This window comes from Delphinapterus leucas, chromosome 1, assembly GCF_059928025.1.
Source record: "Delphinapterus leucas isolate spDelLeu-1000000601 "Yukka" chromosome 1, BTC_Dleu_Yukka2, whole genome shotgun sequence".
Taxonomy (NCBI): domain Eukaryota; kingdom Metazoa; phylum Chordata; class Mammalia; order Artiodactyla; family Monodontidae; genus Delphinapterus; species Delphinapterus leucas.
In genome coordinates this window covers 39,613,489-39,633,704 of record NC_143129.1, presented here as the reverse complement: position 1 = coordinate 39,633,704, position 20,216 = coordinate 39,613,489, and the positions used below count along the sequence as shown (strand labels likewise).

General features: G+C 39.7%; 1 protein-coding gene across 9 annotated transcripts in view; it reads right to left on the bottom strand.

The window, feature by feature from the left end:
• Window positions 1-16,412, bottom strand: part of MDM4 (MDM4 regulator of p53) — a 42,892-nt gene extending 26,480 nt beyond the window's left edge. For 4 of the 9 annotated variants that reach the window (XR_016392449.1, XR_016392452.1, XR_016392451.1 and 1 more), the window contains exons 1-2: window positions 16,257-16,406; window positions 691-802 (exon numbers count right to left, since the gene is read on the bottom strand). Coding sequence is in view for 5 of the 9 variants with exons in the window: in XM_089908341.1 (XP_089764467.1) it covers window positions 691-768 (78 nt within the window). In the remaining 4 variants the exon portion in view is untranslated. Of the gene's footprint in view, window positions 1-690; window positions 803-16,012; window positions 16,172-16,256 lie in introns of those variants that run through there. The other 5 variants (XM_089908341.1, XM_089908342.1, XM_089908334.1 and 2 more) reach the window with 4 other exon arrangements.
• Between the last annotated feature and the right edge of the window lie 3,804 nt (window positions 16,413-20,216).

Here is a 20,216-nt window from a genome sequence, read left to right as displayed (position 1 = left end):
TCTTCATTTGCTTCCTTTCAGGGATGGCCAATTAAGTCAAAACCATTTATTACATAAGCCACATTTTCCCCCATCAAATCAAATTCCATCTTTATCATAAATTAAGGTACATAATATATATATGGTGCAATGTTTATGAAACCACAAAACAAAATTATGTATTTTATGTTAGAGGAAAAGATCTGGAACAAGACACACCAAATTGATAATAGTGTTATCTCAGGGGGAAGGGACTTAGGCAGAAGAAGGGAGGAGATGATCAAAGTAGTCTCTACAGATAAATACTTTATAAATACATGATAAAGACTGAATTTTTTATAAGAATACACTTACTATATTTACAATTTAAAACTGATTTTTAAAGAAAACGAACTATATACAATAAAGTGAGAAGGAAGACAAATATATAACTTGGCCCCAAATCCTCCACTAGCCATCCATACCCTAAAACAGGATAGGTGTTTAAAATGTGCCATTTCAAGCAATCTGTAACCTCCAAGTATTTATTTAATCAATGATCAATTCAAATTTATAAGCATTGATACTGTTTACTAGTTTCCCTAATATGACATTTAAAAAAGGAATCTTTTCTGCTCTGAATGAAATCCTACAGTCAGTGAAGTCAGTTACATGACCCAATTTAATTTTTAAAAACTTAAAGAAAAATAGGAATGCCTAAAAATAAGTTACCTGATTGGTTTGTTCTGGAGAGATCCTGCAAGCACTGTCAGATGTTGAACAATGGGCAGAGGTGGAAAATGTTGTCATTTTGGCAGTGGTGAAATGAAGTCTGCTGATAAATCTAAAAGGAAAAAAATTGTAAAAATCTCTTCTAAAGTAGAAAATTCTCTTTAGGATTTACAAAAAAAGCAACCGGCAGAAGTAAAAGAAACACATATATCACAGCACCCTACACAAGTGCAATGTACCCATGCTGAGGTTCTTGTTACCCTTCTGATCACTTTCTAGTTCAGATCCTGCAAAAAACTGGAGCTTCACTAAGAGTAAGAACCATCTATACTTCCCTCAAGTGAAGCCTGCAAGAGAAACAGGTTCAGGCATGCTCCAATCTCTACACTGATGATAATGAGTAAACTGTTTTAGCTGAAAGTGAAATTTGCAATCATTACCTCCCCAGTTCTCTGGTATCTCCTCCTCTCTTGGACAGTGCTCAAGAGCACCCCCTAGGAGACAGATGCAGGGCTGCGGGAATTACCAAGATTAAGTAATAGATTTAAAGACTCCAAGAGCACCAAGGAAAACCTCTGCAACATGTTGCAACATGCCTTGGCAAGAGACCACAGGAAAGTCAGAGTCAAAATATTCAGTATCAGTTAAAGCAGCTTTTAAAATGTGCCAAGCCCAAAGAGTAAATACCTAAAAAGAGTAAATACCTAAATACCTATAAAATGGGTTGAACCAAGGTGGACATACATCATCAAAGGAAAGATATAGCATGAACTGAAATAAAGGGTAAGGTTTAATTAAAGTTTTTCACCTTTTAACTTTTGTCCTTAAAAAAAAAAAAAGCTATAGAGAAGGAAAATAAAATTTTAAATAAACTTGAGTTTACCTTCAGAACTTTTTCTAGTAAAAAGGTGACAAAAGTCAGTGAAATTTATAAATAAAAAAATCAACAGAGCCTGGGGACTTCTCTGGCAGTCCAGTGATTAAGACTTCGCCTTCCAATGAGGGGGGTGTGGGTTCGATCCCTGGTCGGGGAGCTAAGATCCCACATGCCTCCCCATCAAAAATCCAAAACATAAAACAGAAGCAATATTGTAACAAATTCAATAAAGACTTAAAAACTGGTCCACATTGTAAAAAAAAAAAAATCAACAGAGTCTGGTTTACAGCTAACAAGGTTCCTCACTCTTCTGATAAGACTTATTAACGACAACAAAGTATAAATTCAACCCCCCTTCTGAGACAGGAAGGGGGCAGGGCACAACTGTTAGGTAAAACACTGACTGAAACCGCCCACCCTGGCCAAGCAAAGCAGTAACACTTTGCATGAGTTATTTTAGGACAGGAGATCCTTGGTAAGGAACTACCAAGCCACCACCAACCGGAATAATATGGGAAAGGTCAAGAGGAGAGAGGAGACGCCAGTCCACATGTCCTACTAACCTCCTAGAATCCTCCTCGCTGGAATCCATCTTGGCTGAGCGGTTGCGCACCACCAGAAAGGACCCTGAGTCAAAATGACTGGCCAACCCGGAAACTAATCCCATCACCATAAAACCCAAGACTGAAAGCCACTTGTGGCAGAGCAGTCCTCCTGGGTTCCCTTACCCTCCTACTCTGCCCGGGAGTCCCTTCCCAATGAAGTCTCTTGCTTTGTCAGCACGTGTGTCTACTCAAACAATTCATTTCTGAGTGTTAGACAAGAGCCCACTCTCGGGCCCTGGAAGGGGTCCCCCTTCCTGCAACACAACCTTTGAAAGAATGGCACAGCCTAAGAATAAACTAGGTCCAAGATGGAGGACAAGTCGACTTCCACTAGACCTTGAGCCTCAGTATACACTCATTGTAACACATCAGCAAGCTAAATGACACACCCACAGGTACCATGACAGTTCTAAGGCCAACCATAAAGGTCAAAAATTGGTGGCCCAATTCCTGAAAATCCCCACCCCTTCCCCAAAATAGCTGGAATACTCCTCCCCCTCATTAGCCTATGATATTACCCACCCCTATAAAAACTGAGAACCCCATACCCTGGTGCCTCTCTCACCTTCCGAGATGGCCCACACTCTCTCTACGGAGTGTGTTTCTCCCTGAATAAATCATCTTTCATTTTACTACGGCTTGCTCTTGAATTCTTTCCTGCGCAAAGCCAAGAACGCATACTCGGACTTGCCTGAGACCTGGGACATGACCACCCTCTCATGCCCCACTCTCTTTCTGCAACACTTCTATCAGCCTCCCTTGCTACAAAATGGGAAGTCAAACAGGATACAAGCATAACTTGTAGGGTTTTTTGTAAATTTATTTATTAGTTTGTTTATTTTTTGGCTGCGCTGGGTCTTCGTTGCTACTCGTGGGCTTTCTCTAGTTGTGGCGAGCGGGGGCTACTCTCGTTGCGGTGCGTGGGTTTCTCATTGCAGTGGCTTCTCTTGTTGTGGAGCACAGGCTCTAGGTGCTTGGGCTTCAGTAGCTGTGGCACACAGGCTCAGTAGTTGTGGCGCATGGGCTTAGTTGCTCCGTGGCATGTGGGATCTTCCTGGACCAGGGCTCAAACCTGTGTCCCCTGCACTGGCAGGCGGATTCTTAACCACTGTGCCACAAGGGAAGTCCCATAACTTGTCATTTTAAAGCAGCTGGCTTTTAACTGGCATTTCAAACCTTATTAAAAAAAAAACCTCATCTTGGGAACAAACGTATGGACACCAAGGGGGGAAAGCGGTGGGGGGGGTGATGTGATGAAGTGGGCAATTGGGATTGACATGTATACACTGATGTGTATAAAATTGATGACTAATAAGAACCTGCTGTATAAAAACATAAATAAAATAAAATTCAAAAAGTAAACAAAAACAAAAAACACCTCATCTCCCTAAACCTGCTAGTGCTATAGTCTCCCCCATCTCATTAAATGGCAGCTCCATCCTTCCAGTTGCTCAGGTCAATGACCGTGAAGTTATCCTCAATTCCTTTTTTTTCCTCACACTTCACACCCAGTCTATGAATAAATTCTGAAGCTCTATCTTCAATATATATCCAAAATCAAACCATTTCTCACTACCTCCGTTATTACTACACTAACCAAACTGCCCATCTCTGAACTGCCTTAGCTCCTAAAGGTTTTCTTGCTTCCACCCTTGCCCCTCTGGCTCCTAACCTCCTCCTTTTGTCTTTGCTCAAAATGTCATTTTATCAATGAGGCCACACATTTTAAATGTGACCACACATTTTAAAAACTGCAACTCCCAACCCCCAGTATTCCCTATCTCCTTCCCTGCTTTATTCTTCTTTTCTTCACTGTCCTTGTTACCAACCAACACAGCATATACATTTTAATTTTTATCATGTAAAACATAAGCTGTAAGTGGGAAGAGATTTCTATTTATTTGTTCATTAATATATCCCCAGTGCCTAAACTGTCAATTATGTACATAGTAGAACAACACGATGGCTACAAATATTAATAATAGTTTGGACAGTTTCCAAAAATGGCCCCCAATAAACCACATCTCCCAACTTGCTACTCTACTGGTGACCACACAAAAAGGCCACGTGGAGAGGCTCAGTCATCCAGCTGAGCTCAGCTTTCCAACCATACCCTCCAAAGTATCACACATCTTGGGACATTCCAGCCTCAGGTGACACCTAACTCCAGCTGCATGACAGACTACAAGCGAGACCACCAGAACCAACGCATAGAATGGGATGTTCATCCCACAGAACTCAGCACATAGCATTATAAGAAATAAATGGCAAAGACTTATATAGAGCTTAATCTGTACCAGCACGTATATTAATCCGTTTAATACTTAAATAATCCTATGATGTAGGCACTATTATTATCCTTACTTTATAAATGAAGCAAGAGAAGCACAGGGACATTATTTGCCCAAGATCACACAATTAGGAAACTGCTGAAGTCAAGATTTTAAACTCAGAACAGCTCTGAAGTCCCCACTTAGCAATATTTTTTTCCCATTAGACTTCAAGTACACAGAATTAATCACAATTCTTTCCTTCAATACATACTCTCATTGTTCATCCACACATGGCCCACTTTTACTTGAGTTTTCTTAATAATGCAATAAACATCCACAAACTAGGACTCTGGCAACAGTCTATATTTACCCATAAGATTCCCCCTCCCATTCCCCTGCCTCCTCCCAACAATCATCCTGAATTGTTTTGATTTTCTTCCCTTCCTTTTTATGCACTTTACTGCATCAAAATGGAATCCTAAAAAGTACATATTTTCAGTTTAGCTGCTTTTAACTCACAAAAAAGGAAGTATGTTGTATGTAATTTTAGGAATTTTTGTTTCACTAAAATAAATTCCTACTTCCGTGTCACTTGAGTTCCTTCATCTAACATAAAATTTACCATTTTTTAAAATTTTATTGAAGAATAGTTGATTTACAATGTTGTGTTTAATTCCTGCTGTACAGCAAACTGATTGTTATACACATATACTTTTTCATATTCTTTTCCATATGGTTTATCACAGGATACTGAATACAGTTCCCTGTGCTCTACAGTAGGACCTTGTTGTTTATCCGTCCTATATATAATAATTTGCATCTGCTAATCCCAAACTCCCAGTCCTTCCCTTCCCTACCCCATTACCATTTTTAAATTTACAATTCAGTGACATGAAGTACATTCACGATGTTGTACACCATCACCACTATCCATCACCAGAACTTTTTCATCACCACAAACTGAAACTCTGTACTCATAAAACAGTAACTCCTCACTATCCCCTCTCCCCAGAGACCCTGGTAACCACTACCCTACTTTCTGTCTCTATGAATATGCCCATTCTAGGTACCTCATATAAATGAAATCATACAATATTTGTCCTTGTGTCTGGCTTATTTCCTTTAGCATAATGTTTTCAATGTTCATCCATGTCATATTTTATTCTTTATTTACTTTGCTGTATATTTCCAGTGTGTGATGGACATTTGAGTTGTTTCTAGGCTTTCACTATCATGAATAGTGCTATTAACGTTCTTCTATGTGTGCCAAAAAGTATCTCATGGGCATATCTACAAGACAGATGGCTGGGTTATAGCATATATGAATATTCAACTTTAGGATCTGACACCAAACTGTCCTCAAAGTGTTTGTACCAATTTATAATCCTATCAGCAATGTATAAGATACCCTGTGAATCTACCTCCTTTCCAACATCTAATGTCCTAAGACTTTTTAATTTTTCCCAATCAAATAGGTATGCGCTTGGTCTACAGTTCCCTGATCACTAATGATGCTATCTCTTTACATGCTTATCAGCCATATGTCTCCTCTTCTGTGAAATGTGTTGTCTTTTACACACTTTTCTAATTGATTTTGTTATACTTACTGATTTGTAATAGTTCTTTATATATTTTTAATATTAACCCTTTGTCAATTGCATGTCCTGCAAATATCTTCTCCCAATTTTTAATCTCCTTTCCATTTTCTAGAAGGTGGAAAAATCTTTTTGAGCAAAAACTTAATTTTAATTAAGTCAAATTTATATTTATCAATCTTCTATTTTTTTAGTCAATGATCTCTGCCTGGGTTAAACAATCTTTTACTCTCCAAGGTCTCATTTTCACCTAGAGTGTCTACTAAGATTTGTGTGTGTGTGGGAGGGGGATGTCTACTAAAACTTTTAAATTTTTGTTTATGACATTTAAACCCTTAATCCGTCTAGAGTTGACTTTTTTCTTTTTAGAGGTCAGTTTTATTCTTTTTCTATATGGATGGCCATTTTTTTCCCAGCTCAATTTATTGAACATGACCTTCTTGACTGACAGCCACCTTTGTTCTGTATCAACATGCATGAGTGTTTATGAGTTTTCTATTCTAGTCCACTGGTCTGATCTTCCTGTCTATACAATTTGACACTTTTTTTTTAAATTTACTTTTTAAAGTTTTTTTGGCTGCGTTGGGTCTTCGTTGCTGCACGCGGGCTTTTCTCTAGTTGCAGCAAGCGGGGGCTACTCTTTGTTGCGGTGCGCGGGCTTCTCATTGCCGTGGCTTCTCTTGTTGCAGAGCACAGGCTCTAGGTGCGTGGGCTTCAGTAGTTGTGGCTCGCCAGCTCTAAAGCACAGGCTCAGTAGTTGTGACTCACGGGCTTAGTTGCTCGGCAGCATGTGGGACCTTCCCGGACCAGGGCTTGAACCTGTGTCCCCTGCATTGGCAGGCAGATTCTTAACCACTGCTCCACCAGGGAAGCCCCTGACACTATCTTAATTCTTATATCTTATCAGGAGTCTTGCCATCCCACAGGGCAAGTCTTCCCCTCCCATTCCTTTTTAGAAGTGACCAGCTATTCTTGGGTCCTTAACTCTTCTACATAAAATTTAGCATCATCGAGTTTCACGAAAATCCCTGTTGGGATTATGAATGAAATTACATTTAATATATAGATCAAACTGTTTGTCAATTCATTAACATGACATATTCCTCTGTTAAGATCTTATTTAATATCTCTTAGAAAAGTTGTACAATTTTCCCTTTAGAGGTCTAGCACATTTGTGTTAGACTGATTTCTAAAGTTGATATTGATACTACTGTGATGCCTTCTCCTTCACTGCTTTTTAGTGGTTTTTGCATACGTACAGAAATACAAGTGACTTTCAATAATCTTATATCCAGTCACCTGCTAAACTTACATAATTATTTTTAATAACTTGTCTGCGGATCCTTCTGTTTTCTATGTAAATGACCATATCACCTGCAGATACAATTTTATTCCTTCCTTTCCAATTCTTGTGCCTCTAATTTCTTCTACTCATCTTACATTACTGCTTAGGACTGTCAATACAATGTTGAGTACACACGCTATCAGGCATTTTTGTCTCTGATTTTAAAGGGAGTGCTTCTAATGTTTCCCTACATAAGATGTTTTCTCTATTTTTTTCTTATGGTTATTCTTTATCATCTTGAAAGGGTTCCTTTTGCTCCTCATTAAGAATATATCATGGGGACCTCCCCAGTGGCACAGTGGATAAGATCCCGAGTTCCCAATGCAGGGGGGTCAGGGTTTGATCCCTGATCAGGGAACCAGATCCCATATACATGCTGCAACTAAGAGTTCGAATGACACAACTAAGGAGCCCACCTGCCACAACTAAGACCCAGTGCAACCAAATAAATAAATAAATTTTTTTAATGTGGTTTAAAAAAATTTAAAAAAAGAAGACTATATCATGGACATACACACTACTACATACAAAATAGATAACAAGGCCCCACTGTATAGCACAGGGAACTATACTCAGCATTTTGTAATAACCAGTAAGGGAAAAGAATCTGAAAAAGAATATATATATAACTGAATCACTGTGTTGTACACCTGAAACTAACACAACATTGTAAATCAACTATATTTCAACAAAATAAATTTTTTTAAAAAAAGGATTATATCATGGAAGAGTGATTTAGAAAATGCTTTTTCTGCACCTATTAAAACGATCATGATTTTTTTGGTTTTTTAATCTATTAATGTGGTAAATTTTGAATTTCATTTATGGATTTTCTAATATAGATATCCTTGCACACCTGAGATAAATCCAACTTGGTTTTGGATATTATCCTTTTTTGCATACTGTTGGTTTTGATTTGCTAATATTTTGTTTAGGTTGTAAAGTCTCTACGGGTGAATGAAATAAGTCTGTTATTTTCCACTGTCAAGTTTTTGTCTCATTTGGATGTCAGGGTTAGCTGGCAAATAGTCCCTATTTGTCTACTGCCTGAAAAAAAATTCTATAACAAAACTGAGATGTTCTAGTCTTTGAAAGATTTCTGACCTATAAAACTTATAAAACTTGTAAAACCCAGTGCTTTCTTTGTGGCAAGATTTATGTATGTATGTATTTATGGCTGTGTTAGGTCTTCGCTGCTGTGTGCGGTCTTTCTCTAGCTGCAGCGAGCAAGGGCTACTCTTCGTTGTGGTGCACAGGCTTCTCATTGTGGTGGCTTCTCTTTGGTGCAGAGCACAGGCTTCAGTAGTTGTGGCACACGGGCTCAGCAGTTGTGGCTCATGGGCTCTAGAGCGCAGGCTCAGTAGTTGTGGCACAAGTGCTTAGTTGCCCCGTAGCAAGTGGGATCTTCCTGAAGCAGGGCTCAAACCCATGTCCCCTGCATTGGCAGGCAGATTCTTAACCACTGCGCCACCAGGGAAGTCCTGTGGGAAGATTTTTAATTGCTGCTTTAGCTTAATAAATATTAGATTATTCAAGCTTTTCTCTTCTTCCATCTTGTCTAAGTCTTCAAAATTGCTGGCATATAGTTGATAGCATTCTTTTCATCTTTATTTAGTGGACAGTTGCATCCTTCTTTCCATTCGTGATATTAACATATCTTATTACTTCTTCTACTTTAAAAAATTTATTCTGTTCATTTCCTGATTATTATAAATTAGGCACTTAGTTTACTCCTTTTATAATTGAATATTTAAGGCTAAAAATTCCTTCCCCCTCCTACCCCAGCACTACTTCTTTATTCAGCTCATAGGTTTTGATATATAAAGTCTTCATTCTCATTCAGCTGTAGGTATTTTTAAATTTCCATAATTTATTTAATCCATGAATTATATAGCTATGCCTATGTATAATGTATTTCTCAAATGTATGTTTTTGTGATTAACCACTAATTTAGCAACACAGTGGGAGAGATCACCCTCTGCATAAAACTTGATCTTTGAAATTGTTACGGCTTTCACCATGGTCTAGTTGATGATCAATTCCATACTAAATGCGTGCAAAACTCTATGTTCATTAGGTTAAGCTTGCTGGTTTTTTACTCTTCTATTTCTGCCAATCTGTCAGCTTGACATACAATTAATTAAGAGATGTAATGAAATCTCCCACCATGATGGTGGATTTCTCCATTGATCCCAGTGTAGTTCTACCAATTTCACTTCATCTGTTGTAAGGATTTTTAATCAGAGGCATTCATGCTTTAAACTGCTATATCTTCTTGGTGAGTGATTAATATATAGTGATTATAATTATGTAGTGTTTCTTTCCATCCCAATTAAGACATTCTGTCTTAAAGTATATTTTATCTTGTATTAGTATGGTCATGCCAACTTTCTTTTAGTTAGTACTTCCAGGTACGTATTTCCCCAATCTTTTAATTTCAATTTTTGCATGCCCTTAAACTTTTGGCGTGCCCTTGTAAAAAGCATATATCTGGATTTTGATTTTAATCCAATTTGTCAATTTTTATCTTTGGTGAATTTAGTCCATTTAATGTAATTGATATCTATAAATCTTCTCTTTCATCTTTTTTCTTTTCTTTTTTTTTAAGAACAAGTTTTGGAATTTCCAAAGAGTTTCTTTCTTTTTTTTTTTTTAAATATTTACTTATTATTTGGTTGCACCAGGTGGGCTCCTTAGTTGTGGCTCACCAGCTCCGTAGTTGCAGCACGTGGGCTCCTTTGTTGCGGCATGCAAACTCTTAGTTGCGGCACGCATGTGGGACCTAGTTCCCTGACCAGGGATGGGACCTGGGCCCCCTGCATTGGGAGCATGGAGTCTTAACCACTGTGCCATCAGGGAAGTCTCCCCCACTTTTTTTTTTTTTCATATTTATTTATTTATTTGGCTGCACCGGGTCTTAGTTGTGGAACTTGGGATCTTTCAGTTGTGGCATGCGGGATCTAGTTCCCTGACCAGGGATCGAACCCCGGCCCCTGCACTGGTAGCTCCAAGTCTTAACCGTTGGACCACCAGGGAACTCCCTGTCTCTACCATCTGAATTTAGCATTCCAGTTTGTCCTACTCTTCCTTTTACCTTTCTTAAAATTGTATCTCTGTCTCCCTGCTAATAAGATATGAACTTCAGCATGACATCATTTGGACTTTAAATTCTGGGGCAGATATCTTTTCCCCTCTCTTGAATTTTCCTTTTCTCTCTTGTTTTTTCCCCCTTTGGCCTTAGCCTTTACAACAATAAATGATAACAAGGTATCTGATTACCTTTATTTCATATATCTCTTGTAACATTTTCTGGATTTGAATCTCTCAGTACTTCATCTAGAACTGTCTTCAATGTGGGCCTTTAGGTGGCAAGGCTTCCAATACTTCATATGCCTGAAAATATCTGTATCATCCCCTCCTATTTAAATAAATGTGGTTAGGTATAAAACTCTAAGTTTCCCTACAAAACCCTAAAAACACTCTTGTCTTCTTGCATTTAGCGATGTTGTTCAAAACTCTGATGTCAATTCAATTTTTGCTCCTTTGTGTGTGATCTGTTCTTTCTCTCTGAGGCTCCTACAATTTTCTTTTGCTGTGATACACTTAAATTTCACTATAATATGTCTAGAAGTGAGTTTTTCCTGACCTCTTATTTTTAGCACTCTAAGAAACCCTTCCATCTGGGGACTTTCTTTTTCCTTTTTAATTCTAAAAGAGAACAATTTTTCCATTATTTCTTCAATACTTCCTCCTTTCCATTTTTATTTCTCTAAGATTCCTGTTATTCAGATGTGAGTACCTCTACATCTATTCTCCTTATCTTTTAACTTTTCATTTATATGTTTTTTTCTTTGTCCTTTTCTCCTTTGTTCTGGGAGATTTCCTCAATCTAGAATTCTAATTCACTCAATTGTATCCATTCTGTTACACCCATCTGATGTGATGTTCTTTATTTCAACCACTATATTTTTCAAGGCTACTATTTCTGCTTGGTTCTATCAGCCTCTGCTTATTCTTGTTTCAAGTTGTTAATATCATCCCTACTTCCTCTAGAATGATTATCAGTCTAACTTTAAACTTTTTTTTAAATTTTATTTTATTTATTTATTTATTTTTGGCTACATTGGGTCTTCATTGCTGTGCACAGGCTTTCTCTAGTTGCAGCGAGAGAGGGCTACTCATCGCAGTGGCTTCTCTTGTTGCGAAGCACGGGCTCTAGGTGCACGGGCTTCAGTAGTTGTAGCACACAGGCTCAGTAGTTGTGGCACACAGGCTCAGTAGTCATGGCGCATGGGCTTAGTTGCTCCACGGCATGTGGGATCTTCCCAGACCAGGGCTCACACCTGTGTCCCCTGCATTGGCAGGCAGATTCTTAACCACTAAGCCACCAGGGAAGCCCTAACTTTAAACTCTTGATCCATCTGTTCTATTACTTATGTGCCAATGAAGCCTATATATTGTTCTCCTATTGAAATACCTGTGCTCTTCAACACTGTTATTCTTCCCTAGAGGACAGCAGCTATTCTGATTGGCAAAGCATAAGGGAGAAGACCAAATTCCAGCCAAAATCAGCCACAGTAAGCTGGAGTAAGGTAGGAAATGAACACTAAAGTAGAAAATCCCAAGCACCAGATAACCACAATCACTATCCATCCCATACAATCACAGCTCAGACCAAGGATTCACCTTTTGTTCCCCAGGGAGATACAGCATTATGATAGGGATTTGGGGAGACCTAAGAATTAAGAAGGTAACGGACAGAGAAGTGACTGCCTAAAGTCAGTCATCACTTGTTTTTTTTCTCAACTCCTCCTCACAAGTATATGCTTCTGTAATGCCCTGATTTACTCTTAAGGAAAGCTGGACTAGGGTTGAGTCACAGCAAGTGTAGAAAAAGGTAATTCCAAAGTAATGAGGCAGGAGAGCAACTAGAGCAGTATTCCAATAGTTCCCTTCTTCCACAGTTTTATTCTCCTACAGCTATGCCTGCCTGACTCCTGTCCTAGGCCAAAGACCCACCCTCCCCCAACCCCCACCTCCACCCCACAAAGCAGTTCAAAAAAGTCCACATCACCCATTTGTTTCTCACAGTATTTTCCTTTTATAGTCCCTCTAGGGATGATTTGAGAGAAAGGAGTCAGCAGTCATGCCAGTTCAGCATCTTAGTAGGAACAAGACTTGACCGCTTGGCAGCTCTGAAGAATTTAAACCTCAATAAGGGTTTAACATCTGGTAGAAAGTGTTGTACATTAAAAAGATACTGATTTAAGGGCCATAGAAGTTCAGAGAAAGACAAATTACTTTTGATTGCAAGGCAGAGGAGGAATGCGAGGGAATGGCAATAGCAGTGGGAGGACTTTAAAATGGGAGAACACTGGAAAGAACAGGAGAGAAAAATATCATGAGGAAAGGAATTGTTCTCGGATGTATGTGAGAAATGAAGTCAGTTGACGGGCTCTGAACCCAAAGCAAGATCTTGTCCCTTTTTCACCTGGAATCTGTTTTGAGTGCAACAGGGTTAGGTACTGTTAGCCTCTCCTTAATACAGAAAACTGAGGCTTAAAGAAGTCAAATAGGGCTTCCCTGGTGGCGCAATGGTTGAGAGTCCACCTGCCGATGCAGGGGACACGGGTTCGTGCCCCGGTCCGGGAAGATCCCACATGCCGCGGAGCAGCTGGGCCCGTGAGCCATGGCCGCTGAGCCTGCGCGTCCGCAACGGGAGAGGCCACAACAGTGAGAGGCCCGCGTACCGCAAAAAAAAAGAAGTCAAATAACTTGCCCAAGACTAAAGCTTATCCTTTTACATTCAGTTTCTCAAACCAGAAAGTTAGAGTCATCTTGACCTCTCCCTCTTCCCCCATTATCACATCATCAAACTTTATGGATTTTAACTCCTAAATCTTTCAAAACCACGCCCTCTCTTCATCTTCACCATCAATTCCCCAAATCAAAAAATGTTATTTCTTGCCTGTGTCACTGCAATAGACTCTTTAACTGTCTCTCTAACCCCACTTCAATCCAAACTCCACACTACAGCCAAAAGGATTAAAAAACCAAAATAAAATAAACAATCCTACCCTGCCAGGCCCTGCTCCAGTGCTTGCTACTGTTCGAAAAATAAAGAGCCTAGGCCCTCAGCACCTTGCCAGTCTTTCCAACTTACACTGCTCTTCCCTGCACTCCCTGCACCTCATCCACACTGATCTTTTAGTTTCTCAAACCGGGCCTTTGCACACATTGTTCCTTCATTTTGAACACAGTTCTCTGTACAAGACTGACTCATCCTAAACCTTCCAGTCTCCAGTTAAATGTCATCTCCTCAACAATCATTAATAAGTGTTAAAACCATAAAAGTGAAAGGTTGGGGGAAGGGGGGACTTAAAAACACACTGAGCAGGCTTACAGCATTTGACCCACTGGCCAAATTTATCTCTAGAAAGAGCAGCATTCACACATCGTGTACAGGAAGCACCCAGTACCTCCTATGAAGTATTCTTGGCCCCCCCACCCCCAATCCAAATCTAATCAAGCTTCTAGATCTAACTAATATGTGTTTGTAGGGGGAAAAAATGGAGCATGGAGTAATAACTAAACAATACTAAAAGCAGGCAATTAGCCAAATCCAGAATGTAGGAAATTCTACAGGGTCTTGGGTGCAGCATTATTGTTGAAGTGGACAGAGTGTTATAGAGACTTAAAAAACACTACCCTAATACAATGTGTGGACCTTGTTCAAGTCCTAATTCAAACAAGCCATCTGTAAAATGTCATTTTTTCCTAAACAATCAGGAAATTTTGAATTACGTACTAGGTATTAGATACTATTAAGAAGCTGTAAATGGTAGTAGAAAGGCACTGTGGTAAATTTTTTAAAAATCCTAACCTGATAAGAGCTACATCCTGACATATTTAAAGGTAAATAAAATGACACATCTGTGAAACTTTAAAACATTTCCTTAAAAAGGTGGGAAAATAGAAAAAACAATATTAAATTAAAACAACAGGTTTTAATTACCTTATTGAATGGTACACAGCAAATGTGTAAGAAATGACAACAATTCCATGTGTTTATCTATTGTATCTTGAAAAAACTAGTAATCTTGGAAATACTATTCCAGTTACCTCCTTGGTCAAGGCTTTTCTGACTCCCCAAAGGAAGCTGATGACGCCACCGCACCTCTAGTAAAACACTCACAACATTATATTTATGTCTTTATGTGTGTCCCCTACTGGATTGAAATCAGAGAGAAGGAACAGTCTTCTACATCTCTCAATGATAACAGAAGAGTGGTTTTTACCCTACACTTAGTCCAAAAGACTCCTACACCTCATCTTCAAATCTCTACCTTTGAAGATAACTGTGATTTAAAGACTAATTAAAATAAAAGCTTCTTGTCAGAAGTCAGCAGAACTTATCATTCTTATCAATTCTTTAAAGCCCTAAGGACCTCTACTAAACACCAGTCTGATTGTCTTTCAACTAAATATGTAAAAGTAATAAAACCAACTGTTTTCTTTTAAAAAAGAAACTACCACTCAGATGTTGTTTTAGTTCTTACCAGGTCTGTTACACATCTAAAAAGGTGAAGTGTGTAGCAAGAGTGCTCCAGCAGTTTGCAAAACAAACAATATGCTAGGAAACAACCTAAAAATCCATCAATGGGGAGCTGGTTAAAGAAATTCTTGTACAACCCTATAATTCAATACTACCCAAGCCCTTAAAAGAAAATATTATATGTAGACTTTATGGAAAGCTGTCCCTGATGTTATTTGAAAAACTTAAGGTACAGAACAGTAGACACAAAATGACCCCACTGTTGTTTAAAAATGCGAATATGTGTGGAAAAAGTCAGGAAGGACATAATACCAAGCAGTTAAGGGTAGCTGGCTTGAGGAGGGGACAGGTTAGGGACACGTTAGTGGACAATTAACTTTACACACTTCTGTACTGTGTGCTTTTTTTTTTTCTTTTTAACAACAGGCAAGTAGTATTTTAGTTTTTTTAAAAACTTTAAAATAAAAAATTGTGATCCTGACCGTACTGTGAAACAAAATATTCCGAAATAAATACTTCTAAACTAAATTAATTTTTCATAGCAGGAATGTATGAGGAGGGAGGGGACTAAACCCAAACTGAGATGTAGTAAAATTTAATACCAAAAGGTACCAAGTTATCTTTGATACTTGTTCCCCGTGCCAACATCCCAAAGCACGGAGCAGCTTCGTAACTAATAGATCTTTCCGGATGAAGGAAAACAGAAGCAGCATTTTCTCCGGGTGTCGCTTTAAAACACTGGTTTTCAAACTTGAGGGTGTACAAAAATCAACTGGGAAATGTGCTGATTAAAATACATATTCCCGAGCCCCAGCTCCTGGTATTCTGTTAGAGGAAGTCTGGGTGTGGCCCCCAAGTGAGCATTCTTCAAAAAAGCACTCAAGTGCCCCTGAGACAGGTGGTCCGCAGCCCTGAAAATTACTGCCTTAAAATCTTGAAGACACCTCAATGTCACTCTCTCCGCCTCCCTCTTTCCCACCTTTCCTCCAAAGTGCCTCAGTCATCCTCATATTTTGCTCCCAATTAAGCATCGTCAATCTATTTCGATTTGGTTTGTAACCTGTTGGCCGACCTGCATCACGTCACTCCACCTCCATTTTTGTCCTCTGCTGATTCTCATCTTATAACCCTTCCTCCACCAGCCCTTCTTCCGCCCTGTGCGACCGTCCCCACGCCGCCACCCACGCCTCTAGCTCCTCCCGCCGGCTACCCCGGCTCCGGGGCCTGCAGAACTGGCCGCGCCGCGCCCGCTCCCCACTCTCCACTTCCCACCCCCGGCCTCCCGGCACCCCGCCGACTAAACCCCAAAGCCACACCTTACGGCCGCTCCATGAGTCGCTCCCCCGCAGAGCCCGGGGGGGAGGGGGCGTCAGTCACAGGCCCTAAGGCCTCAGCAGCATTTTGAAACGGCGAGTAGTGAGGGCGCAACTTCCGGCCTCGCCAACCCATCTCCCATAAGAGCTTCCGGTGAGGCCTCCAGAAACCATAGATGGGCCAACTGGATGGCTAGAGAGCCAGGAGGCTGAGCCGTCCCTACCATAGAGTAGACCCAGTCCGGGGAAAGAGAGTCGCAGGACCTGGACCGCTAAGAGTTGTGAGGTTTCAAGAGAGAACATTTGAGGAAATTGCAGGGTCTTGTGATATTCATAAACATGTCCTGGGAGATCAAAAAACAGGGAGGGGAGAAAGCTAAAAGCATAATCAGAGGCCGCCTTTTCAGCTCTTCAGAAAGCTGAAAAGCCACTCCCTCTGTTTCTCAGTGTTAACTTATTCATTCTTACTCCCCAGAGGTGGCTGGAGCGGAGAAACAGCATCCTAGTGTTGTCGCTAATTGGGTGAGAATAAGCCTAGTATATACACGAATCACTACAAGAAATGCTAAAAGAGAGATGCAAAGGACAATGAGGTGGAGCTTGTTTGGATCACACAACCAGGTCATCTAGCCTGCTTTCTCCCAATACAAAAGTACCTTCAAACCTCTCAGGCAGTTTGTCTTCAACCTCTGCCAGTGCCAACTGGCATGACCTCCCCCCAATACCTCATTTCGTTTATTTTAGGGTGATTCTAGGTGTTAGAGGAATTTCTGGGCTGAAATATGTTATTTTGCCATTTCTCTTGGTTTCAGTTCTGCAGTTTGGAGAAGAGTAAGGCTTTATTCTTTCCAATATAAGTACTATTGGTTTGGGGTTTTTTTGTTTTTTTTGCGGTACGCGGGCCTCCCACCGCCGTGGCCTCTCCCGTTGCGGAGCACAGGCTCCGGACGCGTAGGCTCAGCGGCCATGGCTCACGGGCCCAGCCGCTCCGCGGCATTGTGGGATCCTCCCGGACCGGGGCACGAACCTATGTCCCCTGCATCGGCAGGCGGACTCTCAACCACTGCACCACTAGGGAAGCCCCTATTGGGTTTTTTGCAGACAGTTATCATGTCCCATCTCTAACCCTCTCTTTTGTTTTTCTGCAGGCTGAAAATCCCCTCAGAACCTTCAACTATTTATTTGCCATGGCTTCACGCCCCCTTGCCACCCTTCTTTGTCCTATTTAAAATGTGGCTCCCAGAACCAGATACACACACATGCAAAATAAAATGGGGCAATGACCTCTCTTAATTTGCACATTGCACCTTGCTCTATTTCTGGCATCACCTCCTACTTAGGTGGAGATCCAGAGTTTTGTAAATAAGCTGAAGAATTAATTCTTTTTTCACAGTTGCTCCCAGAGAGCATGAACCACTGTCAACTATTTCTCCTCTTTTTCTGCAATTAATTTTAATTTTTGAAAAAATCCCAAACAGGAGTTTGTTTTGTATCTTTTAAATAGTACCTTGTTACTTTAGGTCCTTTCCTACTGTCTCCTGGACTGTTGGAATTGTGATCCTGTCATGCAATTCAGTTTGTCGACAAGTATTTGTTGAATATCTGCTGTGTGCCAAGCACCAGTGTAGAGGATTCTAAAACAAGTGACACCTGGAATTTGCCTAGAGGAGGCCTCAGACTGTCCAGGTAAAGAGAATGTGATAAGCGCAATGATGAGCTGCAGTTAGCCTTGTCTGGAGAGTCAGGAGAGATTAGCTCTTTCACTTTTGCATTTCGCAAATTGTTGATTAACATATCTAACTTATTTTCATTTAAAGCCTTGGTAAATATTTTGAATAGGACATGATTAAGAGTAGAGCTTTTCCCCTCATGGTTGACTCTGATTCATGATTAATTGTTCCTCTTCCAGGGTTGTTCTTAAACCAATTAACCCACCTACTAGAGGTCAACACCTGCAAACATTTCTCTGACCTTTCCCAAGGAGTTCATAAAACCTCATTAAATGACTTGCTATCATGAAAACAAATCATAACTATAGCATTTCTTCTACCGGTCAAGTAATCTTGCCAAAAAAGAAAATGAAATTGGCTTAACAAGCTCATAACTGACTCAGTGATCACCGCTTCCTTCTCTAAAACTGTGCTCACAAACCATTTATTCAATAAAGAAACAGGAAATCTGGGTTTAGTCTAGCTATTCTAGAAATGAGAAAGTTACGTAGGTCTTCAGTTTCCCAATCTGTAACATAAAATGGCTGAATCAGATGACTTTTCTAAGGCCCATTGCAGCTTTGAAGGAATTAGAAGCCAATGTTATTGGTCTAGAGCCTTTCTTAAAAGTTATAAAGAGTGGGCTTCCCTGGTGGTGCAGTGGCTGGGAATCTTCCTGCCAATGAAGGGGAGACGGGTTCGAGCCCTGGTCCGGGAAGATCCCACATGCCATGGGGCAACTGGGCCCGTGCACCCCAACTACTGAAGCCTGCGCACCTACAGCCCATTCTCCGAAACGAGAGAGGCCACCACAGTGAGAAGCCCGCGCACCGCAAAGAAGAGTAGCCCCCTCTCACCGCAGCTAGAGAAGGCCCGCGTGCAGCAACAAAGACCCAATGCAGCCAAAAATAAATAAATTTTTAAAAAAAATGTTATAAGGAGTTACTTCAGACATACAAAAAGGTATAATGAAGAATATGATTTCCTTTTCCCCACCATTCTTCCTATAGAACAATACTTTACCTGTACAAAAAAGTTCCCCACAGTCTCTTCTCCGATGGCATCTCCCTCCTTCAACTGCAGAGGGAACCATTATCCTGAGTTTGGTACTTACCCCTGCCATGCATTTCTTTAGACTTTTAGGTTATATACCTGTATATATTCAAAATATTTATGCTTTAAAATTTTTTAAAATTTGTCTTCATGTTTGTCCCTCTGCACATTGTCTGTGTCCTAATCTCCTTTTCTCATAAGGACATCAGCCATATTGGATTAGGGCCCACATGTATGACCTCATTTTCCCTTAATCATCTCTATAAAGGGCCTATTTGCAAATAGAGTCACATTCTGAGGTACTGGGGCTTAAAACTTCAACATATGAATTTTGAGAGGACACAGTTCAGCCCATAACAGTAAATGAATGCACCACCATTTTTTTTATCCCATCTCTTCCTTTGACAAATATTTAGGTGTTTCCTATTGTTTGCTCTACAAACAATGCTGCTATCAACATTCTTGTATGTTTCTCTGTGTGTACTTTAGGGAGTAGAATTATTGGGTAATATACACATTATCAACTCAATTAGATCGTGATAAAGTGTTTCCAAGCGATTGTAGAAGTATACACTCCTGAAAGGAGTGTATAAGGATTCTGTTGCTTCACATTTTCACCAACACTTGTATAATAACAAGGTTTTTTAAAAATAGATGTGAAATGATTTCTCATGGTGGTTTGATTTATGTGTCCATGATTATTATTAAGTTTGAGTATTTTTTCATATTTATTGACTACCCATCTATAAATTGTCCATGTCTCTTGCCCATTTTTCTATTGGTTTGTCTTATTGATTTATGAGTTCCCTATATAATCTGGATATTAATCCTTCTTAATTTATATGTATTACAAATAACATCTTCAAATCTATAGCTTGTTTTCACTTTTTGAATGTTGTCCTTTGAACAGAAGTTTTTTAATGAAGTCAAATTTATTAATTATTTTCTTTATGATAGCTTATTTATTGTATATTATTTAAGAGGTTCTTTCCTGTCTATGAATCATAAAGACACTTTGTATATTTTCTTCTAAAAGTTCTAAATCTTTGCTTTTCACATTTAAGCCTTTAACTCATTTGTGGTGAATTTTTGTGCATGTTGTAATGCAGAGATCCGATTTTACTTTTTCAATTACAAATTGAACAACAAACGTATGGCTCTATTATTGAATCTATAAACTGTGAGTCTATAGGTTCTTGAA